At 44.7% G+C, this 16,864-nt stretch overlaps 1 protein-coding gene and 1 long non-coding RNA gene across 51 annotated transcripts in view; one reads left to right on the forward strand and one right to left on the reverse strand.

Moving 5' to 3' along the window:
* The window catches only part of CACNA1G (calcium voltage-gated channel subunit alpha1 G), a 145,615-nt gene extending 135,158 nt beyond the window's left edge, over positions 1-10,457 (forward strand). For 28 of the 50 annotated variants that reach the window (XM_086857285.1, XM_086857298.1, XM_086857307.1 and 25 more), the window contains 2 exons: positions 2,006-2,175; positions 5,853-10,457. In XM_086857285.1, the coding sequence (XP_086713411.1) occupies positions 2,006-2,175; positions 5,853-6,707 (1,025 nt within the window). In that variant the 3' untranslated portion in view covers positions 6,708-10,457. Of the gene's footprint in view, positions 1-2,005; positions 2,176-2,518; positions 2,671-4,053; positions 4,473-5,852 lie in introns of those variants that run through there. The other 22 variants (XM_086857327.1, XM_086857301.1, XM_086857305.1 and 19 more) reach the window with 5 other exon arrangements.
* On the reverse strand, positions 5,059-10,081 carry LOC147649808 (uncharacterized). Its single transcript, XR_015278011.1, has 2 exons — positions 8,065-10,081; positions 5,059-6,740 (listed from the first exon to the last, which is right to left on the reverse strand). It is a non-coding gene; the product is annotated as an uncharacterized LOC147649808 (long non-coding RNA).
* Positions 10,458-16,864: the final 6,407 nt, after the last annotated feature.

The following is a 16,864-nucleotide window of genomic DNA, read 5'->3' on the forward strand; positions in this document are numbered from 1 at the left end:
AACATAAATGTGCTGAATTAAGACACGTGCCCATGTGAGATAAATGGGAAAATGAGAGAGTGTGGAATTGTTCTTCCCAGTGTGTGTGGTTGGGATATGCATCTTGGAGCTAAATTCAGTGATATTCTTAGGTACAGGGAGGGTTCTCCCAAGCTTCACCTCTGCCCCTGTCCTTGGAGCTGCCTCCCAGGGCTTGTCCCTGTGCCCCCAGCTCCTCTGCTGAAGTGAATGGAGCCACCTTTAATTTGTACATGCCATCATTTTAGACATTTGTCACTGATAAGACAGGGGAGTTTTTACAAGTTTTTGCCATTTGAAAGCCTCTAAGCAGAACATAATTTCAGCAATGCTCAGAATGGTAGGAGATTTAAACAGATTAGAAATAAGATGTTGAAATTTGCATAGTAATAAGAATTTGGGTGAATAGCGACTGTCGAACAGAAGCAAAAAAGAAAAAAAGTGAGTACAAGGGAGGAAGGTGAATCTGGTGTTGTGAGAGATCTCTGCCACAATACACAATTTTCAAGGTCAAGAGCGGTGTTTTGAAGAATCTGTTTGCACATAATGCTAATGGTGCAGCTAAAATTCCATTGCAAGCAATAGCAAATCTCCCATTACCTTCAGCTGAGTCAGAATTCATGTGTCTCTGTAACAGTCAAGAAATTCCTGACCACATGAAAGAATCATGTTTGCTGCAGAGGGAATTTCCAGTGCTTCATTGTTGACCCTTAACTGGGATGTATTTATACTGTCTTGAACAAAAACTATGTCAACAAGGGACTGGGTAATTTGTGAGTCCCTTCTTTTTTCAACATTTTACTTCCCAGTTTCAGTTTGGAGAACCTGAATAGCCCTACACAACAGCCCTGGCTTTCTGGGCTCAGGCATTGCACCCTTGTAAATCCACAGGAACAGCTGTTTCACTGAGGTGTAGCAGAAATACTTTGCAGAGGTAAAGCTAATGTCTTATAACCACATCAAGCATTTAAACCTTTTAGTGTTTTTCTCCTGCTGGTGAAATTCCAATCATCTTAAGCAGGCCACAGTGCTGGCAGGTGGGTAAGGTCCCCAAATTCTGACACATCACCGTTTTCTTCCACCTACACTGTCACTGCTTTTCAGGGTGTGGGAAGTCACCCCCACCTGTTTACAGTTTGTAATATTATAGAGGGCAGTGAAGACAGCAAGAGGTACCAGGCGCCTCTAATAAATCACCACAACCAAGCCATAATATTTCAAGCTGAAAAGGTTTTGTTGTCAGAAACACTGGCACTTGCAGGAGGCATTTGTTTGAATACTCCTTCGTAATGGGGCTGTTGTTCTGGGAAAGATTCCAGGACAAATGAGATTCTCTGGGATGAGGTCCAGATTAAATTAATTGTTTTGAAAAACGTTGAGCCTGTGTGTAGGGGGAGCACACAGAGTTTCAAACCTTTTAGAAGAAGTAGCCAGCAATCACAAAGGGTCAGGCAGAGGCTGGAGAGTTGTGTTTCCTTCTGGGAGGCTTTGTAAAACCAACCTTGAGAACTGCCAGGTGCTGTTCCCTTTCACTTCATTTCCAGTGTGTGCATGCAGGTTTGGAGATCCCAGCACTTGGTCTCCATGCAGGCTCAGGCATGGAGACCCCTTCTAGAGCCTTTCAAAGTCAGATGTTTGAGGTGCTCAGAAGTGAGGCTGCCTGCAAAGTAATTGGCCCAAAAGTAGGGATGCAGGAATTGCCAGTTCAGATGAACTTGTAGTTCCTTGTGTTCTGTTCTCAACAGGAGCTAGTCCCAGCTGTATCAGGGGAAAATGCCAAGAAAAATGAAATAATAGACAATGCTGGAGTAATTTATTAGTAGATGGGAGCTTTTTTTTCCCAGTTCTGGAGAGCCATTTGCTGAATTCAGTGGTTTTGCTGTTCCTATCTGATCCAAGGTGCAGCAGAGAAGTTTTCCTTGGGAGGTCCCTGAGGTTGGGACACAACCCTTGGATGAACATTTCTTCCTCTTCTCCCCCTCGCAAGGTTCAAAGGCATCGGTGCAGTCACAGCCAGCAGACACCAGCTCCCTCCTACAAATCCCAAAGGAACATTTCCACCATGTAAGAGCTCATGACCATTTGGTGGGGGACAGCAAGCCCCGGGTCTCCCAGCAGGCACACTCCCCTTCTGCTGAAAGGCTGCTCCGCAGACAGGTAAGCAGAGTGATGATCATAAACCTGCTGAGCTTTTATATTGATGCATTTCCTGGTGAAGCATGCTTTAAATTCAAGGAGGGATTCACAGAGAAACCTCCAGAGAACTGTAATTCTCCTACAGAAATAACAAAAAGGTTGGTGGTTTTTGATCTGAAAGCCATCCAGGAGTCTCCAAAGAATGTGTGTAATGAGTATCATGTCCTTTGGCAACATGCCTAAATGTTATCCACGTTGTTAGCACTTTGTATTTTTTTTAATCCTCTTCATAAATGCAGCCAAATGCTCCCCTGGGGCTCATTGGGGTTGAGGAACTAATTCTTAACTGCTGTGACTTTTTCAGTGCTTGAAAGGACACAAGGATTGCAGGCTCCATCCCAGGCCACCCCTCCTCTGACTCCTCTGTTTTCCCAAAAGAGGAGAAGTGTTTCATGGAAATTGGTTATCTCATATGCAAAACCATCATGGGAAACATACTGGTTTTTCAGAGAGAATTGAAAATTAAAATATTTTTCCATCAGCTGTGAAGTTTTAAAAAAGTTTGAGTGTATGCAGAGCAGAACATGTTTTATTTTGCAGCCAGTTTTATCTCTGGTTTTTGCCTGGCATTGATTTAAATCCTGATTCAATCAAAGATCTAAGGGATCTAATCAAAGATTCCAGTCTGGTTGATTGGAAGCATAAGTTTAGACTTATCTTTTTTTAGTAAAATACTTAAACTTGTGCTTCACTCTCACATTTTTAAGCATATTTCAATGATTGTGCAGCTGGACCAGGACCAGAAGAACATCTGATTCAAAATCTCTGCTTTATTCAGTATTTCCATGCCTTATTTTATTTACACAAAGGGGATCAGTTCTATTTTTTTAAAAGTAATTTCTTTCCCATATGAAAATATTCCCGTTTCTTTCATCTTTTAATCAACATTGACAAATTAGACAGTTGATTCATTAAGCTCTAAAAATGGATGTGAAGTACCAAGGTTAACAATTACATTAGTCTGTAATACTAAATTGACATAAGAAATTCCTTGCATGTATTCATTTGCATGGAGCTGGCCAGCTATTCCAATCACCACTAATGGGGAAACTAATTGAAGTCATGATTTCAGTTCATAACCACTCTCTCTTGCTTTCTAATGAATAACAGACCCATCCTTTTGAAGAGATGTAGCCAGAATAAATTACTATGTTAGCCATCTTCTCCAGTGTGATTTTGTTCACATCTTTGATGGCTTCTTTTTCTAGACCTTTTCATACTTTTAAGCCAATTTATTGCCCTCCCACCCTCTCTCCCTGCTCATGCAGGGACATGAACATGCTCTTGGAGTGACAGTTCAGAGAGCAAAGAGCTTTGTGAGCAGATACAGTCCGTGGGCAAACCCACGAGGGGTTGCCTTGGGCAGGCTCCTGAGCAGCAAGGACCTCCCAGTCTCGCAAATGGGAGCAGTCAGGTTGTTCTGGTGATATTGCTGTTACTGTTAATTGCAATCTAGATGGCCAGACACTGGTAAACTTGGTCCTTTAAGAGGCAAAATTCCCTTTACAGCCCCAGCACTTCTGCTTGCTCAGGTGCTCTCTGCTTGATTCCATTTTATTGCTACCACTAATTTCTCACTAGCACATCAAATAGCCCAAACTGGCAAAGCAGTTTGGTTTTCAGTACCCATTTATCCTTATCATTATGTATACTGCATGGAACTCTGATTTAGTTTCTTTTTTTCTTTTCCTTTTTCTTTTTCTTTCCTTTTCTTCCCTTTCCACTCATGCCCTCTCCTCTCCTGAATCCATAATAGATAAACCTTATCCATCACATACCTGGTCCTTGCACTTTCCCTGAGCATTAAAACCTGTGTGTTTAACCTCCCTTTCCCTCCAGAGTGCTGGAGAGCGAGCACAGCCCCCACAGTAACGTCCAGTTTAGACTCCGGAATGTTTGACCATTAGCAATGCACTCGCAGAGGAAGATGAGTGGATCGGATGCTTTGGGAGAACATTCCTGCTGAGGATTACGCTCCTTGGCAGTGCATGGCACAAAGGCTTTTCTCCAGAGGAATTCTACCTGAAATTAAACCTATATTGATTTTGTAGTTCCAGGACTGTGTATCCAAGGTGTAGCCCACACCAAGCTGTGGCTGCTACAGGTGTACAGCCCTCTGGGATGGCAGAGGGTCCTTTTATTTTCAAACAAACCAGTAAAACATTTGTACTGTTACTACTAACAACAACCACAGATGCCTGTATCATAGGCAAAGAAAGAGCTGGTGGTGACAAATACTGTCGTGGTGTGCAACACAGGTTGGTGTGCAAGCAAAAGTAATGGCAACAATTACTTTTTGCTTCTGTATTCGACTTCCGTGTGGTCTGTGTCTCCTTTCAGGATATGAACGTGATTTCTTCTCCCAAATACTCATTAAAACCACTGGTGCTGAGGAAACCAGAATAACTTCACTCCTGACTGATTAGTTGCCAGCGTTATGCTGTGAAATTTTAACTAGAAAGGATTCACCAGCACTGGATGAAATTGTTTGCCGTATTAAATATTCTCTGAGCTGTCCCCACTGACAGAGGGAGTGCAATGTGCAGATGCTGCAATAGACTCTGGTGTTTCTGTGCACACATGGACACATTGCTGCTGATGAGAGCTTTGCTGAATAGAGATCATTTGGCTCAAGTGATCCTTGTGGGACAATATTTATGTAACGTGTATGATCATTTTGGGGTTGATTTGTCACAAAAGTATTCCTTAGCATGAGGAATTGAATAATTTCATCTCCTTACACTTTTCTAAAGGATTGGGACCAGCTCTACACATTTCCTCCAAATCCCCCTGTGAAGATTTTTATCTTTAAGATCATTTAAGAGTCTTCTCAAACAGATACTCTGCCTTTAAAGGCCATTTAATGAGATTGATTTATAAAGCCTTTTGACAAGGAATGCAGTGTAGTGAAAAGGCAAAGCCTTCAAAACACGCCCAAGGTTCCCTCTGCCAGCGGGCACTGATGCTGCGTAAGGCTCCAGACAGCCAAGGCAAAATGTGCCTTAGGAAGCCTGAACTTGAGCATCAGAATGAATTGAAATAATTACAGATTATTATTAGTCCAGCTTTGGACTCCAGTATTTCCATCTCCTGCCATACAATGGTGCAAAGTCGTGGCTCCAGCCTGGGGACCCAAGCCAGGGACAGGCTGTTGCCTTGATGCTGGCACACAGCGCGGTTGCTCTGGTGTTGCTGGCTCTGGGGATAGAGTTTCATGCCCTCAGCATCACCTGAGCTACAGAAGGGAATACACAGGCTCACTTGCACATCTTTCTCTCCTGCTCACACCTGGGCTGCTGAAATTATTGAGGGCTTTGCTTTGCATAACAAGAACGTTAGTAATTTTGGGTGGGGGTGCTCTGGTTTTGCAGCCCTCCATCTTTAGAGGAGAAAGCTAAAGGTCAACCATAGAAGAGTGAAGGGCTGTCACACAGAGACAAACCCACAATTCCTGACAATGGGAATTGGTAGAACACACAACACAGGTTGTTATAGGAGTCAATGGGTCTGTTCTGAGGGATCTCAGCAGAGCTGAGTGCCCTGTAAATGCTGTGCCTTGCCTGTACTAACCTTTGTTTGGTCTGTCTCTCTTATCTGGCAACTCCTCTCCTCCCCAACCCTTCTGCGCTCTGGTACAGATGGCTATAAGGAACGACTCTCTGGATAGCAAGGAGAATCTCCACACCGAGGTGAGTGAACTCTCTGACCCAAATGTTCCCACTGTGCCCAAGGAGGAGTCACCAGTGGCTCTGATGCCCTCAGAAGTGAATGAGCTGGCTGCCTGGAGTCGGGCGAGCGTCCATACGCAGCAGCATTCCCACAATCAGTATAATATTTCAAAGCAGGCACCAGCATCCTGTGCTTGTGCAGACTCGTATCAGGAGACCCCTGAAGATTCAATGGACCAAGAAGTGTCTGAAATAAACAGCTCCTCAGAGCCTTTCACTTCAGAAACTTGCACAGCCTCGAGTGCCTGTTCAGAGGGTCAGCCTCTCACATCTAAGAGGAACATGGGCAATACTGGCAACGTGGTACTGAAGGACCTGAAGAAATACCACAGTGTAGACACCCAGGGTCTGCTAAAAAAACCACCCTCTTGGTTAGATGATCAAAGGAGACATTCCATAGAGATTTGTTCCATAGAAAACAGCCCTCAGCACCATTCCACATCCAGCTCCTCTGGCTTTATAAGTCAGGTGGTCAGTGAAATGGAGTGCTTGCAAGGTACGCGGCAGAAGAAGAAACTGAGCCCTCCCTGTATATCTATAGATCCACCTGACGGGCAGAGTTTGGTACCTAGGGGACCCCACAGCATCTCACCTGCCAGTGGAAACGTTTTCTTGAGGAGGCGTGCTCCATCCTGTGAGTCCAAGGATTCCATGGATATAGGGGATTCACTGCTTCCAGACACTATGTCAGCATCTCCTACCCCAAAGAAAGACTTGTTGACACTTCCTAGCTTTTCCTTTGATCAAACGGAAATGGACCCCTGAGTTACTTTTCTGTTGGTGCCAAATGTCTTCTTCCTTTCATGTAATAGAAAAAAAAGAGAATTAAAAAAACTCTGTACTCCAAAATGGCACTGGGTAAAAAATTTCCAAAGAAAGATTAAAGAACCAGCTGGTTAAAAGAGTGGTTAACCTATATCACGCTTACTTAAGCATATGTTCTGCTTAGGTAAAAGCAATACAATGTGCAGAATCTATATGTATATTATATTTTATTAAATTAATTGAATCTAGTATTGCAGAATGTAGTACATTTTGTGACTAAAGACTCATTTAATTTTCTTCTATTTTAATGTGTCTCGGAATATTTCTGAGATAAAGTTGGTTTTTACAAATATTTTAACCTAAAAAAAATATATATTTAATCCCTTCTCTTTTTTTGTTTTGTTTTGTTTGGGTTTAATTTTGTTTTGCAAAGCACAAAATGTAGCCAATTAGTGCATTACAGAGGAAATGTATCCCACAGTCAGCAGTAAATAAGGATTATTTAATGTAATTTATTTTTCCCCTTGGACTTCAATGATATTCTGGGAAAACGATTGTTTGTGTAGTACAGAAATGCAGTGGCAATTTTTAAACAAAATATTCCAATCTTGCATAAAATTGATATTCAGAGTGTGAAAGCAAGTGCTCAGACCCAGGAAGGTCCAACATGCTGATGTCTGAAGATGGTGAAGGCAGAGCCATTTAACAGTATAAGACACTGAATTATGAAAGGATATTATAGATCATCCACTGGCAAATCACAAAATCATGCCAATGATTAATTTTCATACATTCCTAGGAAACAGGCAACGAAGGCCTGTAGTCACTTCTGAGATTTTTTTGCAGTGTCTCCAGGATGGACTTTTTATTTTGCTGAGTTTTACACCTCCCTGATCCCTCTGTTTTCAGTGGATCTCCTCCTCTATGCACGCTGTGGAAAGGAGAGTGAGGTCAAGTTTAGGACTTGCAGTGGATGAAATTGGGGCACACAGGGCACAGCAATGGGCTTAAGCACATGCCCAGAGTTGAGCTCTCGCCTAGAGTGCCTGGAGGTTGATCATATTAAAGTAATTATTGAAAATTAAAATCATATGCTCATGTTCTACTGAATCAAGGCATTTCTGCAAGTTATTTTATAGATTACATGGAAGAAAGTCTGCAGGTACTGAAATGACTGCTGATCTTCAGTAAAATAGATAGGTATTTTGCTATCACTGCTAGAGTTAATTTTCATGACCCTGACTGCAATTTTATTTCCAATTTATCAATAGCCTTAAGCAACAACATGATGATACAAAGTGGATAAACCCAGAATTCATGTCCTTAGTTTATTACATCAATCATCTCAAAAAATTACCTGTTTACTCCTGTGCTAATACACTCTGCCAAAAACAGTCTGTAAAACTGGAGAGCACAGCCTGAAAAACACATGAGATTAGTCCCATTCGACACCTCACCCCCCTCACATGACTGATGAAAGCCAGACATTAACTCCACTCCAATTCCATTAAATCACATTAAGATGTAGGCTAAATTAGACTGCAGGCATGCTTTGAAGTGTGCCAATAGTCACAGGTTTGAAACCAAGTCTACAGATCGTGCCTCTGAACCAGCACAGGCAGGAGAAGGATTTGTGCTAATTCTGTCAGTTGGGAGTTTGTAACTTTTTGGGAACTACTGATCTTTTCAAACTACAACATGCTGATGTACAGCCTTTTATCCATTCGGAGATTAGGTTGTTTCCACCACGTGTATCTGCATTAGCTTGGAGTGTACACACAAAGACAAGATGCTGTTCGTACCCCACAGCCTATGTGAGGTCTTTAACCCCTTTATTCTCACTTGAGGATGTTTACTCCATAAACAATCCCTGCTGATTTACATGTCCAGGAGAAATGTAAGGGCTTTCAGCAGGAATTCAGGCAATCAGTGTATTTGAAGTAGGGGGATTAACATTCTGTACTATTTACTGCAGTTAGATTAATTCTTGGCTGGGACATTTTTCCCCTCCTCATCACAGGCCCATACCGAGCCCACTCTCTTTGATATGCCAGCCCAAATCCAGAGTTAAGCCTGCCTAAAGTAATGATTTGAAACAAACCTTTCATCAGTTCTTCCCCCAGATCGTATTTAAGGAAATAATAAAATTACAGTGCATTAAGCCTGAGAAATATTCTTAATCTCTTTTTGGTTTTACACCCATAATGAGCCCTAGTGTTTCCTTTTATGTGTGCTAAATAGTTTGGGAAACTAGCTAGGCCACTAAAATTGCCACCCCTGGTTCCTTAATGATTAGGATTGTGTTCACATAGCTAGAATGATACTACTCTCCAGATCCTTCCTGACAAAAAAAACATGGAACATTTTAGCTTGAAATCATGGCACAAAACAGTGATGTGATATTAATCCAAATGCTCAACTCCAAATGTAAGAGAAAGCTTAAAGGCTCTTCTATTTTAACACTTGGGGTTTTGCCTACTGATGAGGTGTGTGGAAGTAATAAAAAGCTCACATCATATATGCATATTAAGTAAAGAGTAACCAATAAAAGATACTCTATGATGATGCTTTCAGGAAAAGAAATCCATGTAAAATAGATTGTTTTCTAAACCAGATGAGTTTTTTCTAGATGCCCTTTTGAAAGACAAATGTACTGCAGCGCGTGCAATAATACTCAAATCATTTTAAATACCTGCAGGGGGGTTTTATAGAATGTGACTTTTTTAAACAAAATGTAAAAAATCCACAGGAATTCTGTAGAATGGTTATGTTGATAGAATTTTTTTATATTTTTGTAGAAATCTATAGAGAAATTATTAAAAGTCTGCGTAGCGTCTTATCTACAAATTTCTTTTCATAAACCTGGAGCCAGGCCTGCTCTCTTACAGCACCTAGAGTGTAGTTTCATAGCCTAGATCCAGGCTGTGTTCAGGAGTCAGCAGCTAAGCTCAAGTTCCACAATATTGCAGTGCTATTACTGCCCGAGAACTGTACCCACATAAATCAGCTCCCCCCAAAGCTCAGCCCCTGTCCATGGCGAAGCAGTTGCATGGCTCTCCAGCTCATTCAAGCACACCAGCACTTTACTACTGTGGATTTACTGTATGCAGGTGGGAGGAGGATATTTTATTATTGCCAGTCTGACACAATGGAAAAGAGATTGCAGACGTGTCTGGAAAAACACAAATTCCATTCTTGCAGCCCCTCGCACGTGGAAGTGATTTTTCATAACTTGGTTAGAGGTTTTACTGTAGATATTTTGGAGGAGGGCGAAGAAAACACTGTTTTTTACTTCTGTGGATTGCAATCAGCACTATGTGTGTTCAAGGAGAAAATAAAAAAAAAAAAAAACAAGGGAAAAAAGAAAACAAAAGCATTATCACTGTAAATTAAGCTATGCCCCAGTCTCCCCTTTTCTGCCCCTTTGGCTATAATAACCCATGTACACTATTACACAAAGTGACTAGAGTAGGCACAGTACCATTGCAATGTCCGTAACAACCTAGTATATATGATAGAACTTTGTATTTAATAGCTAATATATTGTTATACTGTATCAGTTATATAGGCCAAAACGAGGTCTTTTGGTCCAGGCAACACAAGGTGGTACTCATGGGGAAAATTGGATTCAAATGTTCTCTTTTTCTTTTTTTTTTTAAAAAAAAAAAAAAAAAGGCAAAAAAAACAAGTGTAAATCTTTACAACTGACAAAAACAAATGTGTCCTATTAAAAGATTTTGAAAAGAAAAACAACAGTGCATTTTCCTTTTTTTATTGTTGTTGCTGATGATAATATGTATCACTCCAGACAGTCAAGTCTTTGGTCATGTTTTAATTCTGAACATTTGGAGAAGGTATCAGGTAGCATTTGGAGAAGTTATCAGATAGCAGCAGCGGCCAGGAGGCTGGAAGGAAGATTGGGAAATGACAGCCCTTTGTGGAGCAGTTTGATGTGGCCTCAAGCAAATGTGATCCTGGACACTGGCCAGGGTGTGCAGAGTGACCAGCAGGACCATCAGCTGTGCCCTTGTGGGTCCCTCTGCCCTGGCAGGAGCAGCTCTGCGATGTGTGAGGCTTGAGGGTGTCAGGACTGCAGCAGAGAGACCTGCAGCCACCCAGGAGAAAGGACTGAGGAAAAAGGGCAGATCTGATCTGTTTGTGAAGAGGAAGATGCTGGACTTTTCCACTCATTCACATCTTTGAGATTTCCAGCCTAAAATCCAGCAGTGTCTCCTGCTGTCATTTAACTCCTTGCAGAGCAGGAATTGGTGGGCAGGGCGCTGAAGGGCAGCAGGAGCTCAGAGCTCAGGTACTGCTTAGGTACCACCAGAAATATTTCACAGAATGGTTTGAGTCGGGAGGGACCTTAAAGCTCATCCAGTGCCACACCCTGCCATGGGCAGGGACACCTTCCACTGTCCCAGGCTGCTCCAAGCCCCCTCCAGCCTGGCCTTGGGCACTTCCAGGGATCCCAGCTTCCCTGGGCAACTCATGCCAGGGCCTCACCACCCTCACAGGGTAGAATTTCTAACTTAAACCTGCCCACCTTCTGTTTGAAGCCATTCCCCCTTTTGTGCTGTCACCACAGGACCTTGTTAAAAGGCTCTTCAGGGGTTTTTAGTGAACGACCTGTGTAGCTCCTTACATGAAATCTCTTCCCTGGGGAGCAGCCACTGGAAGGAAGAACCAGACACTGGGTGTTCTGCAGCCCTGCTCCTCACTGCCTGGAATGATCTCATTGCTCTGCAGGAGGAGGGACCCTAAATTGACACCCAGACCAGTTTTGTTGTCTAGAGGATGTTTTGATAAAGTAATCTCTCAGTAGAAAACAGCAGGAAGTCCTTAAACAGAGGGGAAATGTGGATCTGTTCAAAATCCCATGCAAATCCACTCCAATTGAGCTTTGTAATGTGTCTGTGTTGTCCAGGCTGCAGGGCCAACCCCACCAGGCTGGAACCACTGAAATGCCTTCCCAGCCCTCTGAGCCTGGAGGATCCACAGGGCTTTAAGGGAAGCTGGGCTGAGCCAAGGAAGCAGAGCTTCTCACAGGCTCACACACTTCACACCTCTGCTCTCAGGTGAGTTCAGTTCCTTATGGGCAACAACAAATCACTCCCTTTCCAACGCTGGGGTTCAGAGGAGCTTGTGAGAGGGCTCTTTTCACTGTTTTGGGAGTGTTCCTGTATGAAGCTCTCCTGCTGAGTTTTGCTGTGGTTTTTCCAAAGGCTCCAACCCAGGCTGGCTGCTAATGGGTGTGCTCTCTCAATTTCCTGAGTGTGGCCATGGCACTTTGTTATTCCATTTCTTGAGTAATTTGAATGCCCCATGGAACCAGGCTGTTTTCTATGTAATGGTAACCATGCCTAGGGAAGCAGCACTTTAAACCTTATTTATTGGTTCAGAGAGGTGGCCATGCACTTCAGCAGAGCAGTATCCCACTGTGTGCACACCTCATCCCTCAGCCACAGCTCTGCTGAGCCCTTCAAGATGAGAAATAGGAAAGGCTTCTTGGTGTCTTCTGCGTGTCAGGTGTTCCAGAGGTACAAACTGGGACACAAAAACACATCTATAATGCGACCCGCACTAGAATCCCCCAAAACGAAGTAGGGAAAACCAGTCTAAAGAGATGGCTCCCTTTATCCCCACCAGCACCGTGTAAGGGACCGGCTGTGACCAGCTGAGAGAAGCGAGGATCGTGCAGGTCAAAGGGTTAAAGCCAGGGGGGTTTTGGGGGTCCCGAGCCCCCTGGCCGGGTGGGGGATGCTCCGGTGCCGGCGGTGTCCCACGGGCACGGCGGAGCGCCGGGCGCGCTCCAAGCGCGGCGTTCTGCTCCCACCTAGTGGGCACAGGGCAGGGCCAGCTGCCCCCCTAGCGGGGCTGGGGACCCCCTGTGACAGGGGAGAAGGCTCGCCAGGACCTTCTGCTGACCGTCAGGTGCTGGGTTCCCGGCTGGATGGTGCAGAAACACCGCAGGATCAGTGTGTCTGTGTTTGGCATCACAGAACGGCTCAGGTTGGAAAAGCCCTCTTCTGAGAGGCTGAGACATCACTGACTGACACTAACAGCACTGCCAATGCCACCACTGAGCTGTGTCCCCAGGTGCCACATCTCCGTGTCTTGCAGATGCCTGCAAGGGTAGTGACTCCAGCACTTTTCCTGTTCCAGTGCCTTAGCACCCATTCATTGACAATGTCTTACCTAAGATTCAATCTAAATTTCCCTGCCACAAGTTGAGGCTATTTTCTGTCGTTCTTTTGCTGGTTTCCAGGAGAAGGGACTGACCCCACCTGGCTGCACCCCCCTGTCAGGGAGCTGAAAAGAGTGAAAATGAACCTCCTGAACCTCCTTTTCTCCAGGCTGAGCCCCCCCAGCTCCTTCAGCTGCTCACCAGACTTGTGCTCCAGATACTTCCCCAGCTCTGTTCCCTTCTCTGGACACCTTCCAGCCCCACAATGTTTTTCATGTAGTGAGAGGCCCAAAACTAACCCCGGAATTCGAGGTGTGGCTTCACCAGCACTCAGTACAGGGGTGTGGTCACTGCCATGGTCCTGCTGGCCACACTATTGCTCACACAAGCTAGATCTGATCTTCTTGGCCAAATAGTTTTAATTCTGAGGGGATTTTCAACCACTGAATTTATAAAAATCCCAGTTATGGGAGGAGAAGAGGGAGGATTTCTCCCAGTGTGGCAGAGCCCTGTGTGCTTGGTGCTGTGTGAGCTGCTCAAAACCATCCTGCCCCTCACACCCACCAGCACCGCTGCTCCCTGGCTGTTTGTGCAAAACCCAGGGAGACAACGACCCATCCTGGGGCTCTCTGGCATCTCAGAGGCTGTGGCAGCATCCAAGAGGTGTGCTTGTCCCTTCACATGCCTTTAAACACGTGTACAGCACAGTGTGGGGTGCCCTGCAGAGCTGTGCACTCCCAGCAGCTCCGATCCATGCGCAGCCTGTGAGCTCCAGAGCTCTGTGGAACCTCTGCTCAGCCCAGCCTGGGAGGAGGATCAATCCAGTCCTGTGCCATCACAAAGGGTTTGGGGTTTCACTGGGTGCAGGCTGAGTGCCTGTCACTAGATGACAATGCCACAAAGTGCCAAGTTCTGCTGGCAGGTTTATGAGCTCAGGCTGCACCTGAGGTTCCCAAAACCTGCTGTTCCTGTTCGCTTTGGTGTGGTCATCAGCGAAAGCCTCGCTGGTATTTTCATGATTGAGGATGATTGGATCTTAAGTTGGTTTTTACATGATGTATTCAGTGCTTTAGTTATGTTTAAACCACACTATGATAACCTTGCAGCATCCTCTGGCATTTTCTATTATTGCTTGATCCCTGGATGCCATAATTGGCAAGTTTTCAGAGGTCCTGAATAGATTATCTTTCCATATCTATGAAATACGTTAAACAATGCAGCCAAAGACCCTAGCAGCTCCAGCTGGGAACTGGAAAGGATGGTTAAACCACTTAATTGCTTACTGTGCTAACAGTTATTTTGTGGAAACAGAAAGCAGAATCCAGCTGTTTTTGGGGAAAGCAAGAAGAAGTGGGCATAGGAGTCATTCTACGAAGAGTATACACTGAAGTGGACAGCATGTGCCATGCTGACACCTGCAAAGGCAGCACAGGACTGCTCTGCCACATGCCAGCAGCTCAGTGTGGCCAAGGGCTTGCAATAACTCCATGTTTGTTCAAACATAGCAGGACCAGGTGTTTGTATTTATGCAACCACAGTGTGCCCATCTTGTGGTGAAATCCCAAACAGCTCCAGCCCATTAAAAGTAGGAGGATTTGTGGGGTGGCTGAGTTGGTGGGGGAGAGCATAAGCCATGATAATTGTGTCAGGGGTTGAAGTTTGGGCCTTAGCTCCAGAAGGCCCAAGTGGCATGTGCTATTGGTCTGTGGCTGTTTGTCCATCACTCTGAGCTTCACCTGCAGCCAAGCCACCCACAAGGCAGGGTGTGTGACACCTGCCATGGCTTCTGCCAACCTCTATAGGCACCTGAAAGAATGTCAGGTGAGAGAGATGCCCAGTGCATTTAAAGTTCAGCTGCTCACAGCTGGAACAGCTCCAGGATCACTTTGGGGTGATCTCAGCGGTTCTCAGCATGTGTAGATTCTTCTCCAGTTTGTTGCTCTTAGCATGAAGTGCAGGAGCACTCATGGAATGCGACAGGTTGGTATTACACACAGTGTCCTGGAGGAGTCATACAAACACCATTTTCTCCTTTCACAGAGATGTGATGAATTAGGTGGATCCCACCTCAGCCTTACAGTACAGCTCCAGGCCAAATGGAGTGTGGACCCAAGATCCCTGTGCTGGCTTCCCAGGGAACTGCCACCTCTGAACTTCCAGTTAGGGAATCTTCCACTCCTACAAAGCCATTTAGCTGATATGTGTCCAAAAGAAGTGCAGTGAGTAAAAACTGGGGCTGCAAATTCCCAGCCCGCTCCCTCATCTCTTTTATCATGGGACATCTAAACTGCTCATTGCATGTTCCAGAAATGAGGAAATTAAATAATTTTGTGCAAGAAGGGGGATGTACATATTTGAAACAGCACTGAGAAGAAGCCCAAGTCTCCTGCTACTCATTCTGTGTTTATTTTAAGCAGAGTTTGTTCCCATCCTATGTGTGTTAAAATAAGGCGTTCCCCCCCTTGTTTTATAAAGTAAATTTATAGGGCCTTGCTGTAAATGCACCTTCTTTGGCAGGCTCTTTTTCTTAGCATCTGTAAAATGTGACACCTCTGTGGGTCTTGGAAAGAAAGCTTTTTGCTGTTCCAAGCAGAGAAAGAAGGTGATATTTATAGTCAAGTAACGCTAAAACTGTGACTTTCAGAGTTGCACATGCTCAAGACATCCCCAACCCTTAGTTCTGAATGTGCTTCTTTATACAGATCTCTTCAGGAGTCAGCCACACTTCATCCTGCTGCTAATGCTTCGAGAATTAGCATGAGGTGTGACATGGAAGGCAGCCTGCCTCATACCTGGCACTGTGCTTACACAAACAGCTTCTCGCTCATGTTACCTCCTGTCCTGCCCCAGTCAATCACTCCAGTTGCTATCTAGGCTCTCCTGCTTGGCCTGGGTGTGCCTGGAGGTGCTTCCTGATTGCTCTGGCTTGACCTGCTCAAGGTGTTAGTAGGTGAAAAGTCCCTTACTGTGCAGCTGGTGTGAAAAAGAAGATTGAAATACAATATTGCTGAGTGGGTACAGACCAGATCTTGCCACTCCCCAGCATAAAGACATAAAATGTTTGGTGAGAGGAAGTGAGTTCATGACTCCCTGACATTTGCACCAAAGGTGCCATTTCATTTTTCTGCAGAGCCAGCCTGCATTTGAGGGAACATCGCAGGAGTAATAACATGTTCTAGGTACCTCCATCTCTGTTTCCATCATTAAAAAGTGAGCTGCCCATGACAGTGCTTCAGGCTCTGCTTTGCACCAGTGTCAGCAGATTCCTTTACCATAGCCCTTCCCAGGAGGAAGCTTTTAAGCTTCCCCCTCCATCTTGTCTGTCTGAGAAGTTAATTCCTCCTTAATTCCTGCCTTTAATTTTTCCCTCTCTGCCTGTCTGCTTTGCCAGGCAGCATATGGAAGTCAGTGCAAAGCCAGTGCAAGTCACAGTGTCTGCTGGGAGGTCCAGGCTGCCCAGTGGCTTCCATCGAGCTCAGGAGGGCTGCAGGGGGAGCCAGCACCCCAGATGGCACCCACTCATCACTACTGACAGCAGAAGCTGCCCCACCATTAATTAGGAACATAAAACAAGTGGCAGAATTATTTAGGGGTCCTTATTTAGAGTCTTGTGAGACCAAGGGAAATACCCTAATTCAGGACTTTACTCTGTGGATATGGTAGAAAAAAGATGAGGTTCAACAGAACCACCAAAATCAATAATTTAATCAGGAATTAATTCACATGTCAATTGGACTGTGCAGCACACTGATAGTAGAGTAAACCTCTCCCTTCCTGTACACGCAGCCTACAGTAGCTGTTTGTGAGGTGCCTCTGTATGTCAGAGCTGGTCTTAATCTTGAGCACATTCTCAAACTGCACCCTATCCTGCTCCTTGGTGCAAGAAACCCAGTGGAGCATGTCCATGTGTCAGGAGACATTAAATTCTCAGCACTTCTCCCAGAGCAGCTGCTCTCAGAGGTTGTTGTGG

This window comes from Cyanistes caeruleus, chromosome 19 (assembly GCF_971803275.1).
Source record: "Cyanistes caeruleus chromosome 19, bCyaCae1.hap1.1, whole genome shotgun sequence".
Lineage (NCBI taxonomy): Eukaryota > Metazoa > Chordata > Aves > Passeriformes > Paridae > Cyanistes > Cyanistes caeruleus.